We start from the raw sequence: 27,227 nt of genomic DNA on the forward strand, positions 1-27,227 counted from the left end.
TTCAAATCAAGAAATTGCTAAAGGTGCCCATACTTTTGCACCGGTCAAATTTTGTTTGAATGCAGATTTGCACATTTTCTGTTAGTACAATAAACCTCATTTCAATCCAGAAATATTACTGAGTCCATCAGTTATTAGATATATGAAACTGAAATAGCTGCTGCAAAAACCCAAATTGTTATAAAGAAAAAAGGTTAACATTAATAGGGGTGCCCAAACTTTTTCATATGACTGTATCTAACCTATTATTATGGGAATACAGGTAATAGAGTACTTAAAACATACCTGCCAAAATTTAAAGACGAGAAAGAGGGACAAAGTCTCCGGCGCGCTCAGCGCGCCGCGGCAATTTTAGGACACGCCCCTAACCACACCCATTTTGCAATCTGTCACGCCCACAACCAATCCTTTTCAGCACTGCTGATCACGCTTAACGCTGTGTGCCCACGATCAGTGTTTGCAGCATTTTGGATGTAGCGTGTTTTTGCGGTGTCCAAAAGCTGCGTTGTACAGTACAAGCACAGTGGAGGGATTTCTAGACCTCACCAGCGTCGTCCTCGTACCCATCCATAATCTCACGCCTGTGCAAATACATCACCGGTGTCCTCTTCATACCCGTCCGTATTCTCACGCCTGTGCAAATACATCACCGGTGTCATCTTCGTACCCGCCCATAATCTCACGCCTGTGCAAATACATCACCGGAACGAGCGAGGGAAACTTTCTGCTCAGGCCCACGATAGTGGCACAGCGAACTGTGCCTGCGCGATACTTCACCAGCAGCGTGGAAGATGACGGGGGCATTGTCATCCATGTAAATCATGACAGGGGGATGGCGAGCAAGGCTAGAGGGAAAGACACGAGCCGAAAATGAGCCCGCCAATCTGGCCAGCACAAGTTGTTTGCATAGGAAACTGAGATTTTATAAAGTTCTTTTTGGGGTCTGCAAGGGGGGCCATCAAAAAGGTGCACCTTCCTAGAATGCAGCCCAGGAGCTACAGAAGGTGATACTTTTGGTTTAATACGGAAAAAAACTGGTGACAGGTTCCCTTTAAGCTCATGTTCACATGTTCAGTATTTGTGCAGTTTTTACATAACTATTTGTAGCCAAAAACAGAAGTGGAACAATCAGAGAAAAAGTATAATAGACACACGGGCAACACGTCTGCATTTTTCACCCACCTCTAGTTTTGGCTTAAAAATACTAGAGGTAAAATAATGACCAAATACTGAACATGTGAAGGTGGCCTAAAGGGGTATTCCCATCTTGTATACCTATGAACATGTATGTATGTATGATATATGTGGGTCCTGCATCAATCTGGAAAGCAGGACACCCCACCTTTATGTGCTAACAGGTAACAAGGTGGTGGCAGCGCATTCGCACTTCTCTCCATTCAACCGTACAAGAGTTATGAAAATTGCTAAGCAATCGTCCTCTAATATTGTTAGAACTCCCAAACTAATGTGCGTCCTACAGATAATATGTGTCATATATGGTACTGTATGTTACAGCATCAGAGGGATGGTGATAATGCACTATAGGACAACGCTCACCTTACACCCACCAGCTTCTTGTTCTCGTCTCCTCAGTGTCTGGATGATGTTGTAAAGCTACAAACAAATTACGGTAAACCAGAATTGTTGCTTTTCATTTTTTTTTTAATAAAATAACTGGGATGCATTAAATAGACAGAAACTAAATTCTCAAGCATGAAACTCCGCCGACTAGAACAGGGAGACCTCACAGCAAACGTTACAGCAGGGAATTCACCCAAAACGGTGACAAACTGATGCCTGGAAATAAGTGGAAACAAATGTCTCTTTTCGCAGCCTCCAGAAGTGATGAATGGAAACTTTGTCCAGGCGACATGAAAATAAAAACTATAATAAAATATAATAGCTGCTATAAAGCCTCTATATAATAAGGTTTCATTTTGCGCCCTCCCCCTGCATTATCCTGTATTGGGTTTTCTCACCACTAGAGCTATGCCACATTTCTTCTTGTTCAGTAGAGGAGCTAAAATTCTACAAATTGTCAAATTCTTTGCAAATTTAAAGCCAAAAATAAAAAAAAATAATTCAGAATAAAATTTTAGATACTTTGTGGACTGTGTCTTTTCTTGAAACTCAGCCCAATGAGTATAAGCAAGAACATACAAAGCAATTGCTATACCTGCACTGCCTGGAATTCATCTCCAGGGGATACTTTTCTACAACTCCACCATTCTTTATACTTCAGCTCTGCTTGTTCAGACTGACTGCGGTGTATAAGGCTAAGTTCACAACTTCCGTTGTTTTGCATCAGTCACAATCCGTCGCCTTGGGGAATTACGGTATCCTGCAAAATATTTTGCAGGAATCCAATATTTCCCCATAGACTTCTATTAGTGACGGATTGCGACTGATGACCCTGCGTTGCATCCGCTGCGTCGCGGTCCGTCGTTTTTGACTGACCGCCGAGCGGGGAGCAACACAGAATGTAACGTTTTTCGGGCCGTCAAAATAAACGCGCCCCGTAGGAATCCGTTACCATCCGTCAAGCTTGTAATGTATGTCTATGGTGCTGGATTCCGTCGTAATCCGTCTTACGACGGAATCCAGCGCAGGATTCCGTCATGCTCTACTGAGCATGCCCAGCATGTTTGGCACACCCACTGGGCTGTCCCAAACACAAACAGATCATGACTGATCCGGCAAAAAACGGACGCATAACGGATGTAACGGACGCAACGGATCAGTTTTTTCACAGGATTCCGGTGAAAGGAATCCTCTAAAAAACACATCCGTTGCATCAGTTGACATCTTGAAAACGACTGATCCGTTGCTGACGGACCTGACGGATTTAAAACAACGGAAGTGTGAACTTAGCCTTAGCCAAAGCCTACCAGGAAATCAGTACTTGGCTTATTATCTCTGCAGCGTCACAGTTTTGCCCAGACTGTTCCTTGAAAGTCTTGGAGGCAGCCACATTGCCTCGGTAACATTACTAGCTCCTTGTGATTGCAGATTGTATGACGACTATCTGCACACTTTGCTGAAACATAATTACGGACTTTTTGACCTCCGCGTCTAAAAAGTGATCAGACTGGTATGCAAGGACAAAGACTGTGATGCTTAGGGCTTACTTTGCTATTTAAGAGGAAATAAAGCAAAAACGATCCTTCTTCTGTTTGCGTCCATTATGTTGTGTTTAGACTACACCGCCGTCCAGGGGCGGACTGGCCCGGGGGGCAGGGAGGCAGATGCCCCCTGGGCCAGTCCCCTAGCAGCAGTCCAAGGTCGCCGGAGGAGCGCACACTGCCGTCGTATCTATGGCGAGACATTCACCAGTACACGCAACGGCAGCGAAACTTTTTTCTTTTAGGCATAACCCGGTCTGCAAACTTTCATGGATCAAAATATCCATATCTATAGGAGATAAAAAAAATGTTTAAATCTTGACTTGGAATCTATGTAACTCCAGCTCTGGACCAGGATAACTGGGAACGTAGAAGGAGGTTGGGATATTTTACATAGCACCAACTGGATGTTACGGGGGTGATCAATATCAGATTTCTTATCCACAAAGCCCGATTTTTTTTTTTTTTATTTTCATGCCTTCAGTTCTCTTTTTTTGTGGCAAATTTTTCCCATTACTTGTGATTCTCAATGGCATTTGCTAAAGGCTAGGTTCACACTTCCGTTGTTTTGCATCAGTCAAAATCCGTCGCCTTGAGGAATTACGGTATCCTGCAAAATATTTTGCAGGAATCCAGTTTTTCCCCATAGACTTCTATTAGTGACGGATTGAAACTGATGACCTTGCGTTGCATCCGCTGCGTCGCGGTCAGTCGTTTTTTGACTGACCGCCAGGCGGGAGCAACGCAGAATGTAACGTTTTTCTGGCCGTCAAAATTGACGCACTGCGCAGGAATCCGCCGCAGTCCGTCACGCTTGTAATGGATGTCTGTGGTGCTGGATTCCGTCGTAATCCGTCTTACAAAGGAATCCAGCGCTGGATTCCGTCATGCTCTACTGAGCATGCCCAGCATGTTTGGCACACCCACTGGGCTGTCCCAAGCACAAACGGATCATGACTGATCCGTCAAAAAAACGGACGCACAGTGGATGCAACGGATCAGTTTTTTCACAGGATTCCTGTGAAAGGAATCCTGTGAAAAACACATCCGTTGCATCAGTTGACAACTAAAAAACGACTGATCCGTTGCTGACGGACCTGACGGATTTAAAACAACGGAAGTGTGAACCTAGCCAAAGGGGTTGGGAACTATAAGACTTGATCACGCTGAATCTTCTGCTTTTGAATCAGACAATTTTTGTCAGAATTGTGGCACAAAATAGTTTGTACTATTAGAAAAAGTTTGCACAACTCAAAAGTTGTGCAACCTTTTTTTTCAATTTTTGACATTTTTACGCCACTTTTTAAAAAGTGGGAGGGATTATCTGGGAGGGGGCGTGGCTTGATATTTGTAATGTTATCTAGTCCCTGACTGCAGTGGCAGCTGAAAAATGAGGCAAAGTAATTGAGGTACACACTTATTAATACATTTGGCTGATCTTACACCACTGCTTCCATCATCAGGACTAGTATACAAAATTCCAGACTAGATGAATCAGGGCCAAAGTGTCCGTATGTTACAAGGACGGCAGTTGATCTAAATGGCCCACGTATAGTACTTCACTGACCCTGAAGTAATCCCTGCAGGACAAAGGACTAGTGAACCACAACAAAATCCATTCTTGATCGGATTGGTGCAAAGACTCCAAACGTAAAGGGGTTGTCCACTACTATTACATTGATGGCCTATCCTTAGGATAGGTCATCAATGTCTGATCGTCCGGGGTCTGACACCTCGCACCCCTACTGTCCAGCTGATCTCGGTCCTGGGGGCGGGTTTAGGCAGCCGGAAATGCTTAGCTCCGGCGCTGCTCCGTCTTCTGATAGTGGCCGTGGCCGGGTACTGCACCTCCTATTAATTAGAATGTGAGTCGGATGTGCAGTATTCAGCCGCGGTCACTATCAGAACACGTAGCACACCGGAGCGAAGTATTTCCGGCTGCTTGCTGCCGCCCCCGGGGCCGAGAACAGCTGATTGCACCCCCACCAAGGTGTCGGACCCTGGCCGATCAGATATTGATGACCTATCCTAAGTACAGGCCATCAATGTAAAAGTAGTGGACAACCCCTTTATAGGGGTTGTTTTAGAGTAGACGAAGGGAATTTTGTTTACTTACCGTAAATTCCTTTTCTTCTAGCTCCAATTGGGAGACCCAGACAATTGGGTGTATAGCTATGCCTCCGGAGGCCACACAAAGCATTACACTAAAAGTGTAAAGCCCCTCCCCTTCAGGCTATACACCCCCCGTGCTGCTACGGGCTCATCAGTTTTGGTGCAAAAGCCAGAAGGAGGAAAAAATTATAAACTGGTTTAAAGTAAATTCAATCCGAAGGAATATCGGAGAACTGAAACCATTTAACATGAACAACATGTATATACAAAAAACAGGGGCGGGTGCTGGGTCTCCCAATTGGAGCTAGAAGAAAAGGAATTTACGGTAAGTAAACAAAATTCCCTTCTTCTTTGTCGCTCCTTATTGGGAGACCCAGACAATTGGGACGTCCAAAAGCAGTCCCTGGGTGGGTAAATAATACCTCATAATAGAGCCGTAACGGCTCCGTCCTACAGGTGGGCAACTGCCGCCTGAAGAACTCGCCTACCTAGGCTGGCATCTGCCGAAGCATAGGTATGCACCTGATAGTGTTTCGTGAAAGTGTGCAGGCTCGACCAGGTAGCTGCCTGACACACCTGCTGAGCCGTAGCCTGGTGTCGCAAGGCCCAGGACGCTCCCACGGCCCTGGTAGAATGGGCCTTCAGTCCTGAGGGAACCGGAAGCCCCGAGGAACGGTAAGCTTCGAGAATTGGTTCCTTGATCCACCGAGCCAGGGTTGATTTGGAAGCTTGTGTCCCTTTACGCTGGCCAGCGACCAGGACAAAGAGTGCATCCGAGCGGCGCAGGGGCGCCGTACGAGAAATGTAGAGTCTGAGTGCTCTCACCAGATCTAACAAGTGCAAATCCTTTTCACATTGGTGAACTGGATGAGGACAAAACGAGGGTAAGGAGATATCCTGATTGAGATGAAAGGGTGATACCACCTTAGGGAGAAATTCCGGAACCGGACGCAGAACCACCTTGTCCTGGTGAAACACCAGGAAAGGAGCTTTGCATGATAACGCTGCCAACTCAGACACTCTCCGAAGTGAGGTGACTGCTACCAGAAAAACCACTTTCTGCGAAAGGCGTGCGAGCGAAATATCCCTCATTGGCTCGAACGGTGGTTTCTGAAGGACCATCAGCACCCTGTTCAGATCCCAGGGTTCTAACGGACGCTTGTACGGAGGGACGATGTGACAAACCCCCTGCAGGAACGTGCGTACCTGTGGGAGTCTGGCCAGGCGCTTCTGAAAAAAACACAGAGAGCGCAGAGACTTGTCCCTTAAGGGAGCCTAGCGACAAACCCTTTTCCAATCCGGATTGAAGAAAGGACAGAAAAGTGGGCAAGGCAAAAGGCCAGGGAGAAAACGCCTGGGCAGAGCACCACGACAGGAATATTTTCCACGTCCTGTGGTAGATCTTGGCGGACGTTGGTTTCCTAGCCTGTCTCATAGTGGCAATGACCTCTTGAGATAATCCTGAAGACGCTAGGATCCAGGACTCAATGGCCACACAGTCAGCTTGAGGGCCGCAGAATTCAGATGGAAAAACGGCCCTTGAGACAGCAAATCTGGTCGGTCTGGCAGTGCCCACGGTTGGCCGACCGTGAGATGCCACAGATCCGGGTACCACGACCTCCTCGGCCAGTCTGGAGCGACGAGGATGGCGCGGCGGCAGTCGGCCCTGATCTTGCGTAACACTCTGGGCAACAGTGCCAGAGGAGGAAACACATAAGGAAGCTGAAACTGCGACCAATCCTGAACTAAGGCATCTGCCGCCAGAGCTCTGTGATCTTGAGATCGAGCCATGAATGTTGGGACCTTGTTGTTGTGCCGTGACGCCATTAGGTCGACGTTCGGCATCCCCCAGCGGCAACAGATCTCCTGAAACACGTCCGGGTGAAGGGACCATTCCCCTGCGTCCATGCCCTGGCGACTGAGAAAGTCTGCTTCCCAGTTTTCTACGCCCGGGATGTGAACTGCGGATATGGTGGATGCTGTGGCTTCCACCCACAGCAGAATCTGCCGGACTTCCTGGAAGGCTTGCCGACTGCGTGTCCCACCTTGGTGGTTGATGTAAGCCACCGCTGTGGAGTTGTCCGACTGAATTCGGATCTGCTTGCCTTCCAGCCACTGCTGGAACGCTTTTAGGGCAAGATACACTGCCCTGATCTCCAGAACATTGATCTGAAGTGAGGACTCTTGCTGAGTCCACGTACCCTGAGCCCTGTGGTGGAGAAAAACTGCTCCCCACCCTGACAGGCTCGCGTCCGTCGTGACCACCGCCCAGGATGGGGGTAGGAAGGATTTCCCCTTCGATAATGAGGTGGGAAGAAGCCACCACCGAAGGGAAGCTTTGGTTGCTTGAGAGAGGGAGACGTTCCTGTCTAGGGACGTCGGCATCCTGTCCCACTTGCGTAGGATGTCCCATTGAAGAGGACGCAGGTGGAACTGCGCGAAAGGGACTGCTTCCATTGCTGCCACCATCTTCCCCAGGAAGTGCATGAGGCGCCTCAAGGGGTGTGACCGACCTTGAAGGAGAGATTGTACCCCTGTCTGTAGTGAACGCTGTTTGTCCAGCGGAAGCTTCACTATCGCTGGAAGAGTATGAAACTCCATCGTCTAAGTAGGGTATCACAGAGTGACCCTGAGAGTGGAGGACCGCAACTACTGTAGCCATGACCTTGGTGAAAACCCTTGGGGCTGTCGCCAGGCCGAACGGCAGTGCCGCGAACTGAAGGTGTTCGTCTCCTATGGCGAAGCGCAAGAAGCGCTGATGCTCTGGAGCAATTGGTACGTGGAGATAAGCATCCTTGATATCGATCGATGCCAGGAAATCTCCTTGGGACATTGAGGCGATGACGGAGCGGAGGGATTCCATCCGGAACCGCCTGGTCCTTACGTGTTTGTTGAGCAGTGTTAGGTCCAAAACAGGACGGAAGGACCCGTCCTTCTTTGGAACCACAAACAGGTTGGAGTAGACACCGTGACCCTGTTGCTGAAGAGGAACCGGGACCACCACTCCTTCTGCCTTCAGAATGCCCACCGCCTGCAGCAGAGCATCGGCTCGCTCGGGAGGCGGAGATGTTCTGAAGAATCGAGTCGGAGGACGAGAGCTGAACTCTATCCTGTAACCGTGAGACAAAATGTCTCTCACCCAACGGTCTTTTACTTGTGGTAGCCAGGTGTCGCAAAAGCGGGAGAGCCTGCCACCGACCGAGGATGCGGTGTGAGGAGGCCGTAAGTCATGAGGAAGCCGCCTTGGTAGCGGCACCTCCGGCGGTCTTTTTAGGGCGTGATTTAGACCGCCACGCGTCGGAGTTCCTCTGATCCTTCTGAGGCCTTTTGGACGAGGAGAATTGGGACCTGCCCGCACCCTGAAAGGACCGAAACCTCGACTGTCCCCTCCTCTGTTGGGGTGTTTTTGGTTTGGCCTGGGGTAAGGATGTTTCCTTTCCCTTGGATTGTTTGATGATTTCATCCAATCTCTCACCAAATAAACGGTCGCCAGAAAATGGCAAACCAGTTAAGCACTTTTTTGGAAGCCGAATCTGCCTTCCATTCCCGCAGCCACAAGGCCCTGCGTATTGCCACCGAATTGGCGGCTGCAACCGCCGTACGGCTCGCAGAGTCCAGGACAGCATTAATAGCGTAGGACGCAAATGCCGACGTTTGAGAGGTTATGGACGCCACCTGCGGCGCAGACGTACGTGTGAGTGCGTCAATTTGCGCCTGACCAGCTGAGATAGCTTGGAGTGCCCATACGGCTGCGAATGCTGGAGCAAAAGACGCGCCGATAGCTTCATAGATGGATTTCAACCAGAGCTCCATCTGTCTGTCAGTGGCATCCTTGAGTGAAGCTCCATCTTCCACTGCGACTATGGATCTAGCCGCCAGTCTGGAGATTGGAGGATCCACCTTGGGACACTGAGTCCAGCCCTTGACCACGTCAGGGGGGAAAGGGTAACGTGTATCCTTAAGGCGCTTGGAAAAACGCTTATCTGGACAATCTCGGTGTTTCTGGACTGCCTGTCTGAAGTCAGAGTGGTCCAGAAACATACTCTTTGTACGCTTGGGAAACCTGAAACGGAATTTCTCCTGCTGAGAAGCTGACTCCTCCACTGGAGGAGCTGAGGGAGAAATATCCAACATTTCATTGATGGACGCAATAAGATCATTCACTATGGCGTTCCCATCAGGAGTATCAAGGTTGAGAGCGGCTTCAGGATCAGAATCCTGATCAGCTACCTCCGCTTCATCATACAGAGAGTCCTCTCGCTGAGACCCTGAACATTGTGATGATGTCGAGGGGATTTCATAGCTAGCTTTCTTAGTCGGTCTGGGGTTGCGGTCCGTGTCAGAGACCTCACCCTGGGATCCATGAGACACCCCGGGAGGACATTGCTGTTCCAACTGAGGGGGACCAGGGGACAATGATTCCACAGTGCCCCTGGCTTGAGATGCTGGCCTTGACTGCAAGGCTTCTAATATCTTAGCCATAGTCTCAGAAAGTCTTTCAGTAAAAACTGCAAACTCCGTCCCTGTCACCTGGACAGCGTTAACAGGTGGATCTCCCTGGGTCACCCTTAGCAGAGACTCCGGCTGAGAAAGTGCCACAGGGGCCGAGCATTGCACACAATGAGGGTCAGTGGAACCTGCCGGCAGTATAGCCGTACATGCTGCACAGGCAGCATAGTAAGTCTGTCCCTTGCTATTTGTGGACGACATGCTGTTGTCTCCTCTGAGCAATACAGGAGGGGATATAGCCAAAAATCAACAGTGCACCATACAGTGTAAAGTATAGACTATAATCCATAAACTATAAATACACTTCTGCACTAGTGGGGCCAGCACCACAGGTGCTGCTTACCGCCCTTGCAAAGCGTTTGTGTGGGCACCAGAATTCCTGCCTGGGTCTCTTTGAGCTTGTCTGTCCTCTCCAGCGTTAGCAGAGCTGAGAGTAATGGCTGCCGGCGTCCTGAGGAGAGGAGGGAGCCGTGGGCGTGACCCAGAAAAGTGCGAGAACTGGTGCCCCACTGTGCAGAGTGAGGGGGGTGGAGTATGCAAAGCATGCTCCAGCCCTCAGTGCTGCTGTACTGTAGCCATACCCTGTACAGCGTCCCGCCCTTCCCCTGACTGGCAGGGCTGAGGGCGGGAAGAAAAAGAGACTAGGCCGCAGAAGCCGGGGACTCGAGTTATAAGCGCGGCCGCCGTATACGCGCGGTCGGCGCGGAAGTCCCCGGCGCACTAACAGTCCCAGCCGCGCCGCAGTGATACCCATGGCAGCGGCGGTCAGCGCGGCAGTCCCCCTACACAAACACACTCAGCAACGCTGAGTGTATAGTGGCACAAAGCGCAGTCAGCGCTGCTGTCCCCGGTGCACTAGCACACCCAGCAATGCTGGAGTGTTGCTGTGCACGGGGACACAGAGTACCTCCAAGTAGCAGGGCCATGTCCCTGAACGATACTCGGCTCCTATCCAGCAGAGTCCTCAGGAGCTGTGGATGGAGCACGGTCTCCTGTGCCTGGAGACCGATGGGATCCCACTTCACCCAGAGCCCTAATTGAGGGATGGGGAAGGAAAGCAGCATGTGGGCTCCAGCCTCCGTACCCGCAATGGATACCTCAACCTTAACAACACCGCCGACAAGAGTGGGGTGAGAAGGGAGCATGCTGGGGGCCCTGTCATGGGCCCTCTTTTCTTCCATCCGACATAGTCAGCAGCTGCTGCTGACTAAGCTGTGGAGCTATGCGTGGATGTCTGACCTCCTTCGCACAAAGCAAGAAAACTGATGAGCCCGTAGCAGCACGGGGGGTGTATAGCCTGAAGGGGAGGGGCTTTACACTTTTAGTGTAATGCTTTGTGTGGCCTCCGGAGGCATAGCTATACACCCAATTGTCTGGGTCTCCCAATAAGGAGCGACAAAGAAAACCCCTTTAAACTTATTATTCAGATGTTACACTAGAAACCACCCCTAAATATGGCTACATGACCCAAACTGTCCAGTACAGACACGTCTAGCTAACTTTAGTAATATGGATAGATTTCCCACAATGCTTTACTCCCGGCCTTATTGATACAGATTCAGGGTTCCAAAATAACACAACCGCTGTAATGTCCCTGGATTTTGTATTCGAAAGCTTTATTGATTTATTTGACAAACCTTGTTCTGTGTGGGTTTTAATATTTTTAATACCGTGAAACCCTTCCGACGTCGTCATGCAAATGTCATGTTCGAATGGTTTGCATGTTTGGAGATTGTTGTCATGTGCATAGACAAGGATTCAAGACATTGTTTACACCTTAGGCACCCCCAATCATAGCTACTGATATTATACATCTGAATCTATATATGGGTGGGCTGCAATCTGTGAGCCCTCTAGTCATTATGGGGTTAGATGTCAAGCTGGGAGTTGTAGTTCCACACTCACTGGAGGGCCACAGATTGCAGCCAACTCTTTTATTATTTACACAAAAGTCTTCTTATAAGCAGTGTGCCATTCAGCAATACTACTCCATTGTTTTTTTTTTCCTTTATATATATTTATATGTATATATAACCGCTTAAATTACATCCATTTATCAATGGTAAAATGTTGAAACGAGAGTCTAACTGCCAAAATACAGCCTTACTGAATTAAGTACAATTTACAAATACGATAATTACATTTTTTTTTTTTTTTAAAACCATCAACAATGTTACACCTAGATATAAATACTGCAGGACGGGGCAACACGAAGGTCTCTGCGGAAAATGCTCGGGCAGAAGTTGACGCAACTTCCAGCAGAACTTTCCCGCGTTCCAGATAGAGTTCATGTTCATGAGCTTTAAAATTACAACCTGTAGGGGAACATTGCTCCTTGGGGCATAATCCACCATTACACATCAGCCAGGTACTTTCCTAAAAGAAAAAACACAAAATAAAATCCGATTTTTCAGACAGTTTTGTTCAAACTCAATCGCTCGTGTCCATTAATTTCAGCCAGAAAGGAAAGGATAGGTGTATGGTGAAACTTTAGAATTTTACCCCCCTCTCCCCCGAAAAAAAACTGTAAAGCAGCCAATATCTGCTCTAATGAGGGAAATTTCCTTTTTAATCCCAAAAATGGACCAGACCGGATCAATGTGGGTTACAAACAGTTTTTGCATGTGCGCACAGTGAGTTTTTCGCGATGTTTTTGCACGTTTTTTGGGTGTGTCTTTGGGCTCAAAACTGCATGACTTTGCTTCCCCAGCAAAGCCTATGAGTTTTAATTTTTGCTGTCTGCACACAACTTTTTTTTTAGCTGTGTTTTTGAGCTTAAAAAAAAATTGGACATGTCAATTCTTTCCTGCGTTTTTCTGCGTTTCCCCCCCCCCCCCTGCAATGCATTGGAAAAACGCAGAAAACCGCAGAGATCAAAAACGCACCAAAACGCCGGCAAAAACGCATGCATTTTTTACCGGTGCGTTTTTGCCTCGGGTGCGTTTTTAGTGGCCAAAAACGCACAAAAACGCAGCGTCACAAAAATGCTGTGTGTGTACATAGCCTAAATGCACTTAGATTTAGGAATGACTGAAGAAAAGGCAATGGATCTCCAGTGAGGAACCGCAGGCAAGAAAAATATCTAAAAACTTTATTGTAGCTCCAAAAAATACATCCGCACTGGCACAGTCAGACACATATGGTGCCGAAACGCGTTGGCTTTATTCACTTGTGTCTGACGGTGCCAGTGCGGTTGTATTTTATGAAACTACAACAAAGTTTTTAGATATTTTTCCTGCCTGCGGTTCCTCGTTAGTGATACATTGCCTTTTCTTCAGTCATTTCTTTGGCCCTGGCCAGGGCGGCTTTGGGGCGAAACCTGTGGTCAACCCAGAATCAAGCAGCATCAATGGTGAGCTGACAAAGCTTTTTCTTTATTCTCATAGAAATTGCGGTATTTTTCGAATTAGTAGACACACTTTTCCTCCCAAATGTTTAAGAGGAAAATGTGGGGGCAAGTTATAAGCCGAATGTAGCTTACCGGGGGTTGTGGAGAACGGTAACAGGAGGCAGGGGCAAGGTTGCGGGCTGTGCACCGTGCTGTGGGCAGTTCCAGTGCTCGCTGCGGGTGGTGAGGCAGGGGCCATCCTGAAAATGCTGGCGGTGTAGGCTTCAAATGATAGCGCCCGGAGTCAGCAAGTGCGCAGATTGCACACTCGGCTCAAGACCTCACCTGCGTGCGCTTCGCCTCCAGCCCATTGATATCCCAGCAGCAGACTTAAGAATGATGCCGTCCAGAGATGGTGCATGCGCAGATGAGATCTCAGCTGGTCATTGAGCTGATGGCTCAATCCACGCACACGCCGACTCCAGGCGCCATTTCTTTGAAGTCCGCACCGCCAACAGTTTCTGGATGTTCCTACCTCACAGCGCCCGCAACGAGCATCTGGGACACCCGCCGCACCACTGCCCTACTCCACCACTGCCCCTGCCTCCTGTGAGCCCACTTACCACTGCTAAAGCCGCCCCCCTCCCCGGTAAGACACCATTATAAGATTATAATTTCCTCTAAATGTGGGGTGCGTTTTATAAGACGAAAAGTATGGTACACTACTATTTAATTAATTTTTTGGGGGCTAGGGCACTAAGGTGTTGCCACGAGTTGCAGTAAAATTGTTACATTACTGCAATCTGTGCATAATCTCTATGTTTCCTACAGGGAGAAACATTGCAGAAAAATCTCAAGAATTTCACCACAAAGGTCCAGTACTTGTATTTTAGCAGAATGTTATGAATATTTGTGATGGTTACAATGGGCTGTCCCTGGAATCTAAAGACATGATGGGTGCCTTCAGTTATGGCACTTTTGGGAAAAATAGGTTCCATCCCACTTGCCTACTGTAGTAGCTTCGGTCCTCAACAGTAAATATTTCTAGTTCTGGTTTACGAACCCAAAGTGAATTTATCATTGATTACTTTTTCCCCTTTTTTATTGCATGTTTATCATTTAGAAATTTCCAATAACTGTCTAACAAGCCCATTGTCAGTTACATTAGTTCCAGACTGGTTCCCCTGGATTTTCCAAACAAAGAGGCAAAAACCCGAACACAGCCAAACCTTTATATGCGGAATCCAGTGGCTTTACTCACGGAAGCGTTTGCATGAAGTTAATACATTTTGAATGTTTGTTTCCTTTACCTGCTGCAAACCTCTTTTTCACAAGTGAGAACCTGTAGCCACCTCCTACAAGCTCGATGTCGCAACCGGACAAAGTGCTTCCTTCGCTTGTGAACTGTACAGCTAGTGGTGCTGGTTTACTGGGGCCTTCTGAGAGCTGGAACCTCGCAAGCAAAGAACCGACACCTTGGGGGGAAAAAAACAAACAGATGGCATAAGGGAACAGAAAGAAGTTCTTCTGTATCCCAGTATGATCTTCTAATTGAAGTGAACAGGGCCGACTATATCATGAAAAGCTACTGACATGTATGGTGAAAAGGAAGAAGTATGTGCTGGAGTGCTGCATCCACTTTTTACATTGATGGCCTATCCTTTGGATAGATCATCAATGTCTGATCGGCCAAGGTCCGATACAACACCGAACAGCTGTTCTCAGTCCTGGCGGTGGCAGCAAGTGGCCGGAAAGGATAAGTTCTGGAGCTGCTCCGAATTCTGATAGCGGCCAAGGCCGGGTACTGCACATTCGCCTCCCATTCTAATTAATAGGAGGTGGATGGGCAGTATCCGGCATTGGCTGCTATCAGAAGATGGAGCACGCCAGAACTGAGTATTTCTGGCTGCCTGCTGCCGGCACCGAGAACAGCTGATCGTCGAGGGTGAGGAGTGTCGGACTCCAGCCGATCAGAGATTGATGACCTTTCCTAAAGATAGGCCATCAATGTAAAAGTAATGGACAACCCTTTTAATCAAGTTGGGTGATAAGAAAGACACCCACTGATAGGATAAGAAGGGAATTTTGTTTACTTACCGTAAATTCCTTTTCTTCTAGCTCCAATTGGGAGACCCAGACAATTGGGTGTATAGCTATTGCCTCTGGAGGCCACACAAAGTATTACACTTAAAAGTGTAAGGCCCCTCCCCTTCTGGCTATACACCCCCAGTGGGATCACTGGCTCACCAGTTTTAGTGCCAAAGCAAGAAGGAGGAAAGCCAATAACTGGTTTAAAGACCAATTCAATCCGAGGAAACATCGGAGAACTGAACCATACCACATGAACAACATGTGTACCCGAAAAAACAGAAAAACCCCGAGAAAACAGGGCGGGTGCTGGGTCTCCCAATTGGAGCTAGAAGAAAAGGAATTTACGGTAAGTAAACAAAATTCCCTTCTTCTTTGTCGCTCCATTGGGAGACCCAGACAATTGGGATGTCCAAAAGCAATCCCTGGGTGGGTAAAAGAATACCTCATGATAGGGCCGTCAAACGGCCCTCTCCTACAGGTGGCCAACCGCCGCCTGAATGACTTATCTACCTAGGCTGGCGTCTGCCGAAGCGTAGGTATGCATCTGATAATGCTTGGTAAAAGTAAGTAGACTCGACCAGGTGGGTGCCTGACACACCTGCTGAGCCGTAGCCTGGTGCCGTAATGCCCAGGATGCACCCACGGCTCTGGTAGAATGGGCCTTCGGCCTTGAGAGAACCAGAAGCCCAGTAGAACTGTAGGTTTCAAGAATTGGTTCCTCGAGCCCCCGAGCAAGGGTGGATCTGGAAGCTTGCGACTGTTTACGCCGACCAGCGACAAGGACAAAGAGTGCATCCGGGTGGCGCAGGAGCGCCATGCGGGAAGTAGAACCTGAGTGCTCTCACCAGAACCAACAGATGCAAATCTTTCTGAAATTGATGGACTGGACGAGGACACAAAGAAGGTGAGGTGATATCCTGATTGATATGAAAATGGGATACCACCTTAGGGAGAAATTCCGGAACCGGACGCAGAACTACCCTGTCCTGGTGAAGGACCAGGAAGGGAGTTTGTATGAGAGCGTTGCTAGCTCGGAAACTCTCCTAAGAGACGAGACCGTTACTAGAAGGCCACTTCCCGTGAAAAACGGGAAGGGAGACATCCTTCAAAGGCTCGAAAGGCGGCATCTGGAGAGCAATTAGAACCTTGTTCAGATCTCAGGGCTCTAACGGCCGCTTGTACGGAGTGCTGAGAAGACAAACTCCCCGTAGGAACGTGCGTACCTGAGGAAGTCGTCGTTTCTGAAAAAATACAGATAGCGCTGAGACTTGTCCCTAAAGGGAACTGAGCGACAACCCATTTTCCTACCTAGATTGCAGGAAGGAAGGAAACATAGACGATGCAACCGGCCAGGGAGAAACACCCTGCGCCGAGCACCGAGATAAGAACATCTTCCACGTCCTGTGGTCAATCTTGGCGGACGTTGGTATGCTAGCCTGTCTCATGGTGGCAACCACGTCCTGAGGTAATCCTGACGACACTAGGTTCCAGGACTCAATGCCACACCATCCGGTTGAGGGCCGTAGAATTCAAATGGAAGAATGGCCCTTGAGACAGGCAGTCTGATTGGTCTGGTAGTGCCCCCGGTTAGCCTACCGTGAGGCACCACAGAACCGAGTACCACAACATCCTCGGCCAATTTGTAGCGACGAGGATGGCGCGGCCGCAGTCGGTCTTGATCTAGCGCAGTACTCTGGGCAACAATGCCAGAGGTGGCACCTAAGGTAGCTGGAACTGCGACCAATGCTGAACTAAGGCGTTTGCCGCCAGAGCTCGATGATTGTGAAACCGTGCCATGAAGCTGGCACATTGTTGTTGTGCCGTGACGCCATTAGATCGACGTCCGGCCTCTGTCAGCGGCGCCAGATCTCCTGAAACCCGTCCGGGTGAGGAGACCATACTCTTTCGGCCACACCTCAGCGACTTAGGAAGTCAGCTTCCTAGTTTCCACACTTGGGATGTGAATTGTAGATATGGTGGATGCCGTGTCTTCCACCCACATCAGAACCTGCCGGACTTCCTGGAAGGCTTGCCGGTTGCGCGTTCTTCCTTGGTGGTTGATGTATGCCACCGCTGTGGAGCTGTCCGACTGAAGTCGGATATGCTTGCTTTCCAGCCGCTGTTGGAAGGATTGTAGGGCAAGATACACTGCTCTGTGTTCAAGAACATTGATCTGAAGAGTGGACTCTTGCTGAGTCCACGTACCCTGAGCGCTGTAGTGGAGAAAAACTGCTCCCCACCCTGATAGACTCGCGTCTGTCGTAACTATCGCCCAGGACGGGGATAGGAAGGACCTTCTTTTTGACCAAGAGGTGAGAAGAAGCCACCACCGTAGAGATTCCTTGGCCGCCTGAGAAAGAACGACGACTCTGTTGAGGGACGTCGACTCCTCGTCCCATTGGCGGAGAATGTCCCATTGTAGTGGACGCAGTAAAACTGCGCGAAAGGAACTGCCTCCATTGCTACCATCTTACGTAGGAAGTGCATGAGGCGTCTCAATGTGTGCGACTGGTTCTTAAAGAAGAGCTTGCAGCCCGTAGTGAATGCTGTTTGTCTAGCGGCAGCTTCACTATCGCTGAGAGAGTAAGAAACTCTATGCCTAGATATGTTATCGATAGGGTCGGGGTCGGATCTGACTTTAAAAAGTTGATGATCCACCCAAAACTCTAGAGAGTCTCCAGCGCAACGTTCGGGCAGTGTTGGCATGTTTCCTAAGAGAGTGCCTTGACAAGTAGATCGTCTAAATACGGGACCACAGAGTGACCCTGAGAGTGCAGGACTGTGACTACTGCTGCCCTGACCTTGGCGAAGACCAGTTGGACTGTCGCTAGCCGGAAGGTAGAGCTACGAACAGAGGGTGTTCGTCTCCTATAACGAAGCGTAGAAACGCTAGTGCTCTGGATCAATCGGCACGTGTGGATAAGCATCCTTGATGCCTAATGATGCTAGGAAATATCCTTGGGACCTTGAGGCGATGACATGGCGGAGGGATTCCATCCTGAACCGCCTGGTGTCCACGAGCTTGCTGAGCATTTTTAGATCCAGAACGGGACGGAACGGCCCGTTGTTATAGGTACCGCAAAGAATTTGGGGTAAAAACCGTGACCTTGTTCCTGAAGAGGAACGGGGGTCATCACTCTTTCTGCCTATAGAGTGCACCCTGTTTGCAGAAGAGCAGCGGCCCGGCCGGGAGGTGGAGAAATTCTGAAGAATCGAGTTGGAGGACGAGAAGTGAGCTCTATCCTGTACCCGTGAGACAGAATGTCTCACACTCAATGGTCATTGACCTATGGCAGCTAAATATCGCCAAGGCGGGAGAGCCTGCTACCGACCGAGGCCGCAAGTCATGAGGAAGCCGCCTTGGAAGCGGGTTTTCAGACTGTCGCTTTTTTGGGCGAGACTGAGCCCGCTAAGAATCTTAGCTCCTCTGATCCTTTTGAGTCCACATTGGACGAGGAAAAATGGGACCTGCCCGAGCCTCGAAAAGGCCGAAAACCCCGACTGCCTCTTGCTCTGTTGGGGTTTGTTGTGTCCGGGCTGAGGAAAGGATGAATCCTTACCCCTGGACTGTTTGATGGTTACATCCAACGCTCACCAAACAGTCGGTCAGCAGAAAAAGGCAACTGGTTAGGCAACCTTTTTTGGAAGCAGAATCTGCCTTCCATTCACTTAACGAGCAGACCAGGCTCTGCTTAAAAACACGGAGTAGCGGAGGCTACCGCCGCACGGTTCGCAGAGTCCAGGACAACCTGAATCGCGTAAGAAACAAATGCAGACATTTGAGAGGTTAAGGATGCCACCTGCGGCACAGATGTACGTGTAACCGTGTCAATCTGTGTAAGACAAGCTGAAATAGCTTGGAGTGCCCCAAGGGAGAGAATGCCGGAGCCAACGGTGCGCCGACAGCCTCATAGATGGCTTTCGACCAGAGATCCATCTGTCTGTCAGTGGCATCTTTGAGTTTGCAGTTCCATCTCCCACTGCAACTATGGATCTAGCTACAAGCCTGGAGATTGGAGGATGCCGCTCGGGACATTGGGTCCAGTCCTTGACCAAGTCAGGGGACAGGGATAACGTGTATCCTAAGCCGTTTGGAGAAGCGCATATCTGGATAAGCGTGGTGTTCCTGGACTGCCTCTCTGAAGGCAGAGTGGTCCAGAAAAATACGTGAAGCTGACTCCTCCACTGGAGGAGCTGTGAGAAATAACCCACATTCTATAGATGGACGCTATAAGATTATTTACTATGGCGTCACAATCAGGTGTATCCAGATTGAGAGCGGTCTCAGGATCAGAATCCTGAGCCGCTACTTCCGCCTCATTACACAGCGAGTCCTTCTGTTAGGACCCTGATGAAACCGAGGCCGCTCATAGCGAGCCCACTTAGGCTGTCTGGGACTGACGTCCGTGCAGAGCCGTGACTCTGGGATGCGTGTGACATTCCCGGAGCTGTTAGTTATTCACACTGAGGGGGGCCATGGATCAATGATTCAACAGTGCCCATATTGTGAGAGACATGTCCGGACTGCTAGGCTTCTAGTATCATAGCCATAGTCTCAGAAAAACTGTCAGTAAATACTGCAGACACCGTCCTCATCCCCTGGCCATTAGTGCATACAATGGGAGTCTATGTACCTGCCGGCCGTATAGCCGTACATGCTGTACCAGCTGTATAGAAAAACATGTGGTTCTGCACCTTTGTTTTACACAGAGAATATGCTGATAACTCCTCCGCATAATCCAGGAGGGTATATACAACGTGCGACCAAACAGTGCAATGTATATAGTACAAGCATATCTATAAGTGCACTCTGCACTAGTGGGGTTAGCACCACAGGTGCTGCTTAACGCCTGTTACAGCGATTGTGTGACTATCAGAATGCCAGGGTCTTCCACACTTGTCTCTGTATCGTACAGAAACTGACACTAATGGCTGCCGGTGTCCTTGTAGAGAAGGAAGCCGTGGGCGTGCCTGAGAAAGTGCGGGAATCCGGATTCACAGTGCACACAGTGAGAGGGGTGGAGTATGCAAAACATACTCCAGCTCTCAGCTCTGCTCTATGCAGCGTCACGCCCCTACCCTGACTGTCAGGGCTGTGGGCGGTAACGAAGGGAGACTAGGCCCAGAAGCCGGGGACTCGAGTTAACAGCGCGGCCGCCGTAAAAGCGCGGGCCGCGCTGAAGTCCCCGGCGCACCACAAGTGCCAGCCGCGCCGCAGTTCCAGCGGCCGGCGCGACCGATTCATAGAAGTGGCCAGCGTCCCGCCCCTCTCCTGACTGGCAGGTCTGGGGGCGGGAACGAACGGAAGCAGGCCGCAAAAGCCGGGGACTCTAGTTATCAGCGCGGCCGCCGTAAAAGCGCGGGCCGCGCTGAAGTCCCCGGCGCACCACAAGTGCCAGCCGCGCCGCTGCCAGCGGCCGGCGCGACCGATTCCTGGAAGTGGCCAGCGTCCCGCCCCTCTCCTGACTGGCAGGTCTGGGGGCGGGAACGAACGGAAGCAGGCCGCAAAAGCCGGGGACTCTAGTTATCAGCGCGGCCGCCGTAAAAACGCAGGCCGCGCTGAAGTCCCCGGCGCACTACAAGTGCCAGCCGCGCCGCAGTCCCAGCGGCCGGCGCGACCAATTCCCATAAGTGAGCCTGCTTCAGCAAAGCTGAATGAGGCCATGGCACAGGCGCCGCAGCGCTGATGTCCCCCGGCGCACTACAACACCCAGCATGCTGCGGTGTGAGCGCCAAATGCACGGGGACACAGAGTACCTTGAGGAAGCAGGGCCATGTCCCTGATGTACTCCGCTCCATCCAGCATCTTCTCCAGGGGCTGTAGATGGAGCACGGTCTCAGTGCCTGGAGACCGGTAAATCCCACTTCACCCAGAGCCCTGTAAAAAGGGATGGGGAAGGAATCAGCATGTGGGCTCCTGCCGCCGTACCCGCAATGGGTACCTCAACCTTACAAACACCTCCGACATACAGTGGGGTGAGAAGGGAGCATGCTGGGGACACTATATGTGTCCTCTTTTCTTCCATCCGACATAGTCAGCAGCTGCTGCTGACTAAAAAGTGGAGCTATGCGTGGATGTGTTGCCTCCTTCGCACAAAGCACAAAACTGGTGAGCCAGTGATCCCACTGGGGGTGTATAGCCAGAAGGGGAGGGGCCTTACACTTTTAAGTGTAATACTTTGTGTGGCCTCCAGAGGCAATAGCTATACACCCAATTGTCTGGGTCTCCCAATGGAGCGACAAAGAAATCATAATTTAATAGTTAAAAAAAAAAAATCCCTAATATCCACTAATGCAGCGATTCTCAACCTGTGGATCACCAGCCGTAGCAAAACTACAACTCCCAGCATAACCTGACCGCTTGCTGCAGCCCAGAATCAGACTTCCACTAACAGAATAGGCCACTGAATTCAGTCCTGGAAAACCCCATAAACTACATAGGCAATGTTCTCCTACTGTGACCGTCAGCACATACTGGGAATTATCGTTTTGCAACATCCATTAACAAATACATTAAAAAAAAAAGAAGCAAAAAACAATCAATTAAAAAAATGAGAACATATAATCAATGTATAAAAGCAGATGCCTATGTGTCCTGAATTTACCTCCATTTTCCGATTTTTGGGAAATATCTGGAATTTTCCATAATATCCTCTGTTGTTCTGCATTCCTGAAATGGAGAAAGTCGGTGATTGGAACAGACAAGTCTCACAGCAGCTTCACCCATCCACAGAGCGGGCGCTAAATGTGGTTATTGTGACATTTACACTGCTTATATTGTCGTTAATAAACTATGTACAGACATGAAAGTGCAAGGATTTAAAGTGAATCTGAAGGAATATAAATTGGATAGTAAATATATAGTTTTGCAGGTTTTTCCACTTTGGATGAATGATCCTTTTTTGAAGCCAATTTCAGTAATCTGCTAACAGAGCTACAGGTTATTGAAAAACCAAGCGGAAAAAAAGTTACATTTCCCTTCAGCTCCCCCACAGGTTAAAGGAGGCATTACACAGTTACCATTAAAATCAATGAGGAATCTGTAAGGTACAGGTATTTCAGCTGCAAAGTCAGAGGCAATTATGGCTCCCATAACTTAACCTCTTCACCCCCCCGGCGATTTTCCGTTTTTGTTTTTTTTTTGCTCCTTTTCTTTCAAGAACCGTAACCTTTATATTTTTCAGGCAATCTTGCCACATGAGGGTTTAGTTTTGCGGGACGAGTTATGTACTTTTAAATGAAACTAAGTTTTACCATATAGTGTACTGGAAAATGGCAAAAAAATTCCAAGTGCGGAAAAAATGTAAAAAAAAACCCCCAAATTGCGATTGCACAATTGTTTTTGGAGTATTTTATTCACCGTGTTCACTGAATGGTAAAGCTGATGTGTCGGTGTGATGCCTCAGGTCGGTACGAGTTCGTAGACACCAAATATGTATAGGTTTCCTTTTATCTAAGAGGTTAAAAAAAATTCAGAGGTTTGTAAAAAAAAAAAAAAAAAAAAAAAAAAAAAAAAAAAAGAAAGGCGCACTTTTTGCACCATTTTCTAAGACCCGTAGCGTTCTCATTTTTCGGGATCTATGGCTCAATGAAGGCTTATTTTTTGTGTCTCGAGCTTATGTTTTTAATGGTACCATATTCGCGCAGATGCTATATTTTGATTGCCTATTCTTGCATTTTACGCAAAATTTGTGGCGACTAAAAAAACTTACCGTATTTTTCGGACCATAAGACGCACTTTTTTTCCCCCAAATGTTGGGGGAAAAGTTGGGGAAAGTTGGGGGTGCGTCTTATGGTCTGACTATAGGGCTGCGGCCAAGAATGAGGGTGCTGCGGTGGAGCGGGTCATCGGGGGCACGAGCAGGCTGTAGCAGCCTGCTGTGACCACGTGGGCCCACTTATTACATATGCACGCCCATCCTCCCGCCCATCTCTCAGTGCAGAAGCCGGCGCCGACAGGTGGGCGGGAGAACGAGCGGGGACGCGCGCATAGTAAAGAGCCGGTCCGCATGATCACCCCTGGCAATTACAGCCTGGAGTGATCATGTGCGGCTGTATTCACTGCTCCCCGCGCGTCATCATCAGCGCGGGGTGCAGTGAATCAGTGCACTCACCCATCCCCGTGTGTGGAGCCGTCCCCCTGCAGCACGCGATGTCTTCCTGTCTGTGCCGGTCAGCTGATCTGTGCTGATCAGGTGATCGGCACAGACAGGAAGACATCGCGATGCTGTAGGGGAACGACTCCACACACACAGATCAGTGGCGCAGAGAGGAAGATGATCGGTGCTGCAGGAAGTGAGGAAAGAAGGGAATTTTGTTACTTACTGTAAATTCCTTTTCTTCTAGCTCCTATTGGGAGACCCAGACGATTGGGTGTATAGCACTGCCTCCGGAGGCCACACAAAGCAATTACACTAAAAAGTGTAAGGCCCCTCCCCTTCTGGCTATACACCTCCAGTGGGATCACTGGCTCACCAGTTTTAGTGCAAAAGCAAGAAGGAGGAAAGCCAATAACTGGTTTAAACAAATTCACTCCGAGTAACATCGGAGAACTGAAAACCGTTCAACATGAACAACATGTGTACCCGCAAACAAACCAAAAATCCCGAAGGACAACAGGGCGGGTGCTGGGTCTCCCAATAGGAGCTAGAAGAAAAGGAATTTACGGTAAGTAACAAAATTCCCTTCTTCTTCGGCGCTCCATTGGGAGACCCAGACGATTGGGACGTCCAAAAGCTGTCCCTGGGTGGGTAAAGAATACCTCATGTTAGAGCTGCAAGACAGCCCTCCCCTATAGGGAGGCAACTGCCGCCTGCAGGACTCTTCTACCTAGGCTGGCGTCCGCCGAAGCATAGGTATGCACCTGATAATGTTTGGTGAAAGTGTGCAGACTCGACCAGGTAGCTGCCTGGCACACCTGTTGAGCCGTAGCCTGGTGTCGCAATGCCCAGGACGCACCCACGGCTCTGGTAGAATGGGCCTTCAGCCCTGATGGAACCGTAAGCCCAGCAGAACGGTAGGCTTCAAGAATTGGTTCTTTGATCCATCGAGCCAGGGTGGCCTTAGAAGCCTGCGACCCTTTGCGCTTACCAGCGACAAGGACGAAGAGTGCATCCGAACGGCGCAAGGGCGCCGTGCGGGAAATGTAGATTCTGAGTGCTCTCACCAGATCTAACAAATGTAAATTCTTCTCATACTGATGAACTGCATGAGGACAAAACGAAGGCAAAGAGATATCCTGATTAAGATGAAAAGAGGATACCACCTTCGGGAGAAACTCCTGAATGGGGCGCAGCACTACCTTGTCCTGGTGGAAGACCAGGAAGGGAGCCTTGGATGACAGCGCTGCCAGCTCAGACACTCTCCGAAGAGATGTGATCGCTACCAGAAAAGCCACTTTCTGTGATAGTCTAGAAAGTGAAACATCCCTCAGAGGCTCGAAGGGCGGCTTCTGGAGGGCAACTAGTACCCTGTTCAGATCCCATGGATCTAACGGCCGCTTGTACGGGGGTACGATATGGCAAACCCCCTGTAGGAACGTGCGCACCTTAGGAAGGCGTGCCAAACGCCTCTGAAAAAAGACGGATAGCGCCGAGACCTGACCTTTAAGGGAGCCGAGCGACAAACCTTTTTCTAACCCAGATTGCAGGAAAGAAAGAAAGGTAGGCAATGCAAATGGCCAGGGAGACACTCCCTGAGCAGAGCACCAGGATAAGAATATCCTCCACGTTCTGTGGTAGATCTTAGCGGACGTGGGCTTCCTAGCCTGTCTCATGGTGGCAACGACCCCTTGGGATAATCCTGAAGACGCTAGGATCCAGGACTCAATGGCCACACAGTCAGGTTCAGGGCCGCAGAATTCCGATGGAAAAACGGCCCTTGGGACAGTAAGTCTGGTCGGTCTGGTAGTGCCCACGGTTGGCCGACCGTGAGCTGCCACAGATCCGGATACCACGCCCTCCTCGGCCAGTCTGGGGCGACGAGTATGACGCGGCTGCAATCGGATCTGATCTTGCGTAGCACTCTGGGCAAGAGTGCCAGAGGTGGAAACACATAAGGGAGCCGGAACTGCGACCAATCTTGCACTAGGGCGTCTGCCGCCAGCGCTCTTTGATCGCGAGACCGTGCCATGAAGGTTGGGACCTTGTTGTTGTGCCGGGACGCCATTAGGTCGACGTCCGGCCTTCCCCATCGGCGACAGATTTCCTGAAACACGTCTGGGTGAAGGGACCATTCCCCTGCGTCCATGCCCTGGCGACTGAGGAAGTCTGCTTCCCAGTTTTCTACGCCGGGGATGTGAACTGCGGATATGGTGGAGGCCGTGGCTTCCACCCACATCAGAATCCGCCGGACTTCCTGGAAGGCTTGCCGACTGCGTGTCCCCCCTTGGTGGTTGATGTATGCCACCGCTGTGGAGTTGTCCGACTGAATTCGGATCTGCCTTCCTTCCAGCCACTGCTGGAAGGCTAGTAGGGCAAGATACACTGCTCTGATTTCCAGAACATTGATCTGAAGGGTGGACTCCTGCTGAGTCCACGTACCCTGAGCCCTGTGGTGGAGAAAAACTGCTCCCCACCCTGACAGACTCGCGTCTGTCGTGACCACCGCCCAAGACGGTGGTAGGAAGGATCTTCCCTGTGATAATGAGGTGGGAAGAAGCCACCACTGCAGAGAGTCCTTGGCCGTCTGGGAAAGGGAGACTTTCCTGTCCAGGGATGTTGACTTCCCGTCCCATTGGCGGAGAATGTCCCATTGAAGTGGGCGCAGATGAAACTGCGCAAACGGAACCGCCTCCATTGCCGCCACCATCTTCCCGAGGAAGTGCATGAGGCGTCTTAAGGAGTGCGACTGACTTTGAAGGAGAGCCTGCACCCCAGTCTGTAGAGACCGCTGCTTGTCCAGCGGAAGCTTCACTATCGCTGAGAGAGTATGAAACTCCATGCCAAGATACGTTAGTGATTGGGTCGGTGACAGATTTGACTTTGAGAAGTTGATGATCCACCCGAACGTCTGGAGAGTCTCCAGTGCAACAGTCAAGCTGAGTTGGCATGCCTCTTGAGAGGGTGCCTTGACCAGTAGATCGTCCAAGTAAGGGATCACAGAGTGTCCCTGAGAGTGCAAGACTGCTACCACTGCCGCCATGATCTTGGTGAACACCCGTGGGGCTGTCGCCAGACCAAATGGCAGAGCTACGAACTGAAGATGGTCGTCTCCTATCATGAAGCGTAGAAAGCGTTGGTGCTCTGTAGCAATCGGCACGTGGAGATAAGCATCCTTGATGTCTATTGATGCTAGGAAATCTCCTTGAGACATTGAGGCAATGACTGAGCGGAGGGATTCCATCCGGAACCGCCTGGCGTTCACATGCTTGTTGAGCAGTTTTAGGTCCAGAACAGGACGGAATGAGCCGTCCTTTTTTGGCACCACAAAGAGATTGGAGTAAAAACCTTGACCTCGTTCCTGAAGAGGAACAGGGACCACCACTCCTTCTGCTCTTAGAGAATTCACCGCCTGCAGAAGGGCATCTGCTCGCTCGGGATGTGGGGAAGTTCTGAAGAACCGAGGCGGAGGACGAGAACTGAACTCTATCCTGTACCCGTGAGACAAAATGTCTGTTACCCACCGGTCTTTGACCTGTGGCAGCCAAATGTCGCAAAAGCGGGAGAGCCTGCCACCGACCGAGGATGCGGAGGGAGGCGGCCGAAAGTCATGAGGCAGCCGCCTTGGAAGCGGTACCTCCGGTTGCTTTCTTGGGGCGTGAGTGAGCCCGCCAGGAATCAGAGCTCCTTTGCTCTTTCTGAGTCCCTTTGGACGAGGAGAATTGGGGCTTGCCCGAGCCTCGAAAGGACCGAAACTTTGACTGCCACTTCCTCTGTGGAGGTTTGCTTGATCTGGGCTGGGGTAAGGAGGAGTCCTTACCTTTGGACTGTTTAATGATTTCCGCCAATTGCTCACCAAACAGTCTGTCTCCAGATAATGGCAAGCTGGTTAAACATTTTTTAGAAGCAGAATCTGCTTTCCATTCTTTTAACCACAAGGCTCTGCGCAAAACTACAGAGTTGGCG

General features: G+C 49.8%; 1 protein-coding gene across 1 annotated transcript in view; it reads right to left on the minus strand.

The window, feature by feature from the left end:
- Positions 1–11,342: 11,342 nt before the first annotated feature.
- Positions 11,343–27,227, minus strand: part of SGIP1 (SH3GL interacting endocytic adaptor 1) — a 145,710-nt gene continuing 129,825 nt past the window's right edge. Inside the window, exons 23-25 of the mRNA XM_075320341.1 lie at positions 21,768–21,832; positions 14,382–14,546; positions 11,343–12,119 (exon numbers count right to left, since the gene is read on the minus strand). Of these exons, the coding sequence (XP_075176456.1) occupies positions 12,097–12,119; positions 14,382–14,546; positions 21,768–21,832 (253 nt within the window). The 3' untranslated portion in view covers positions 11,343–12,096. The remainder of the gene's footprint in view (positions 12,120–14,381; positions 14,547–21,767; positions 21,833–27,227) is intronic.

The sequence above is a fragment of the Anomaloglossus baeobatrachus genome, chromosome 8, assembly GCF_048569485.1.
Source record: "Anomaloglossus baeobatrachus isolate aAnoBae1 chromosome 8, aAnoBae1.hap1, whole genome shotgun sequence".
Classification (NCBI taxonomy): domain Eukaryota; kingdom Metazoa; phylum Chordata; class Amphibia; order Anura; family Aromobatidae; genus Anomaloglossus; species Anomaloglossus baeobatrachus.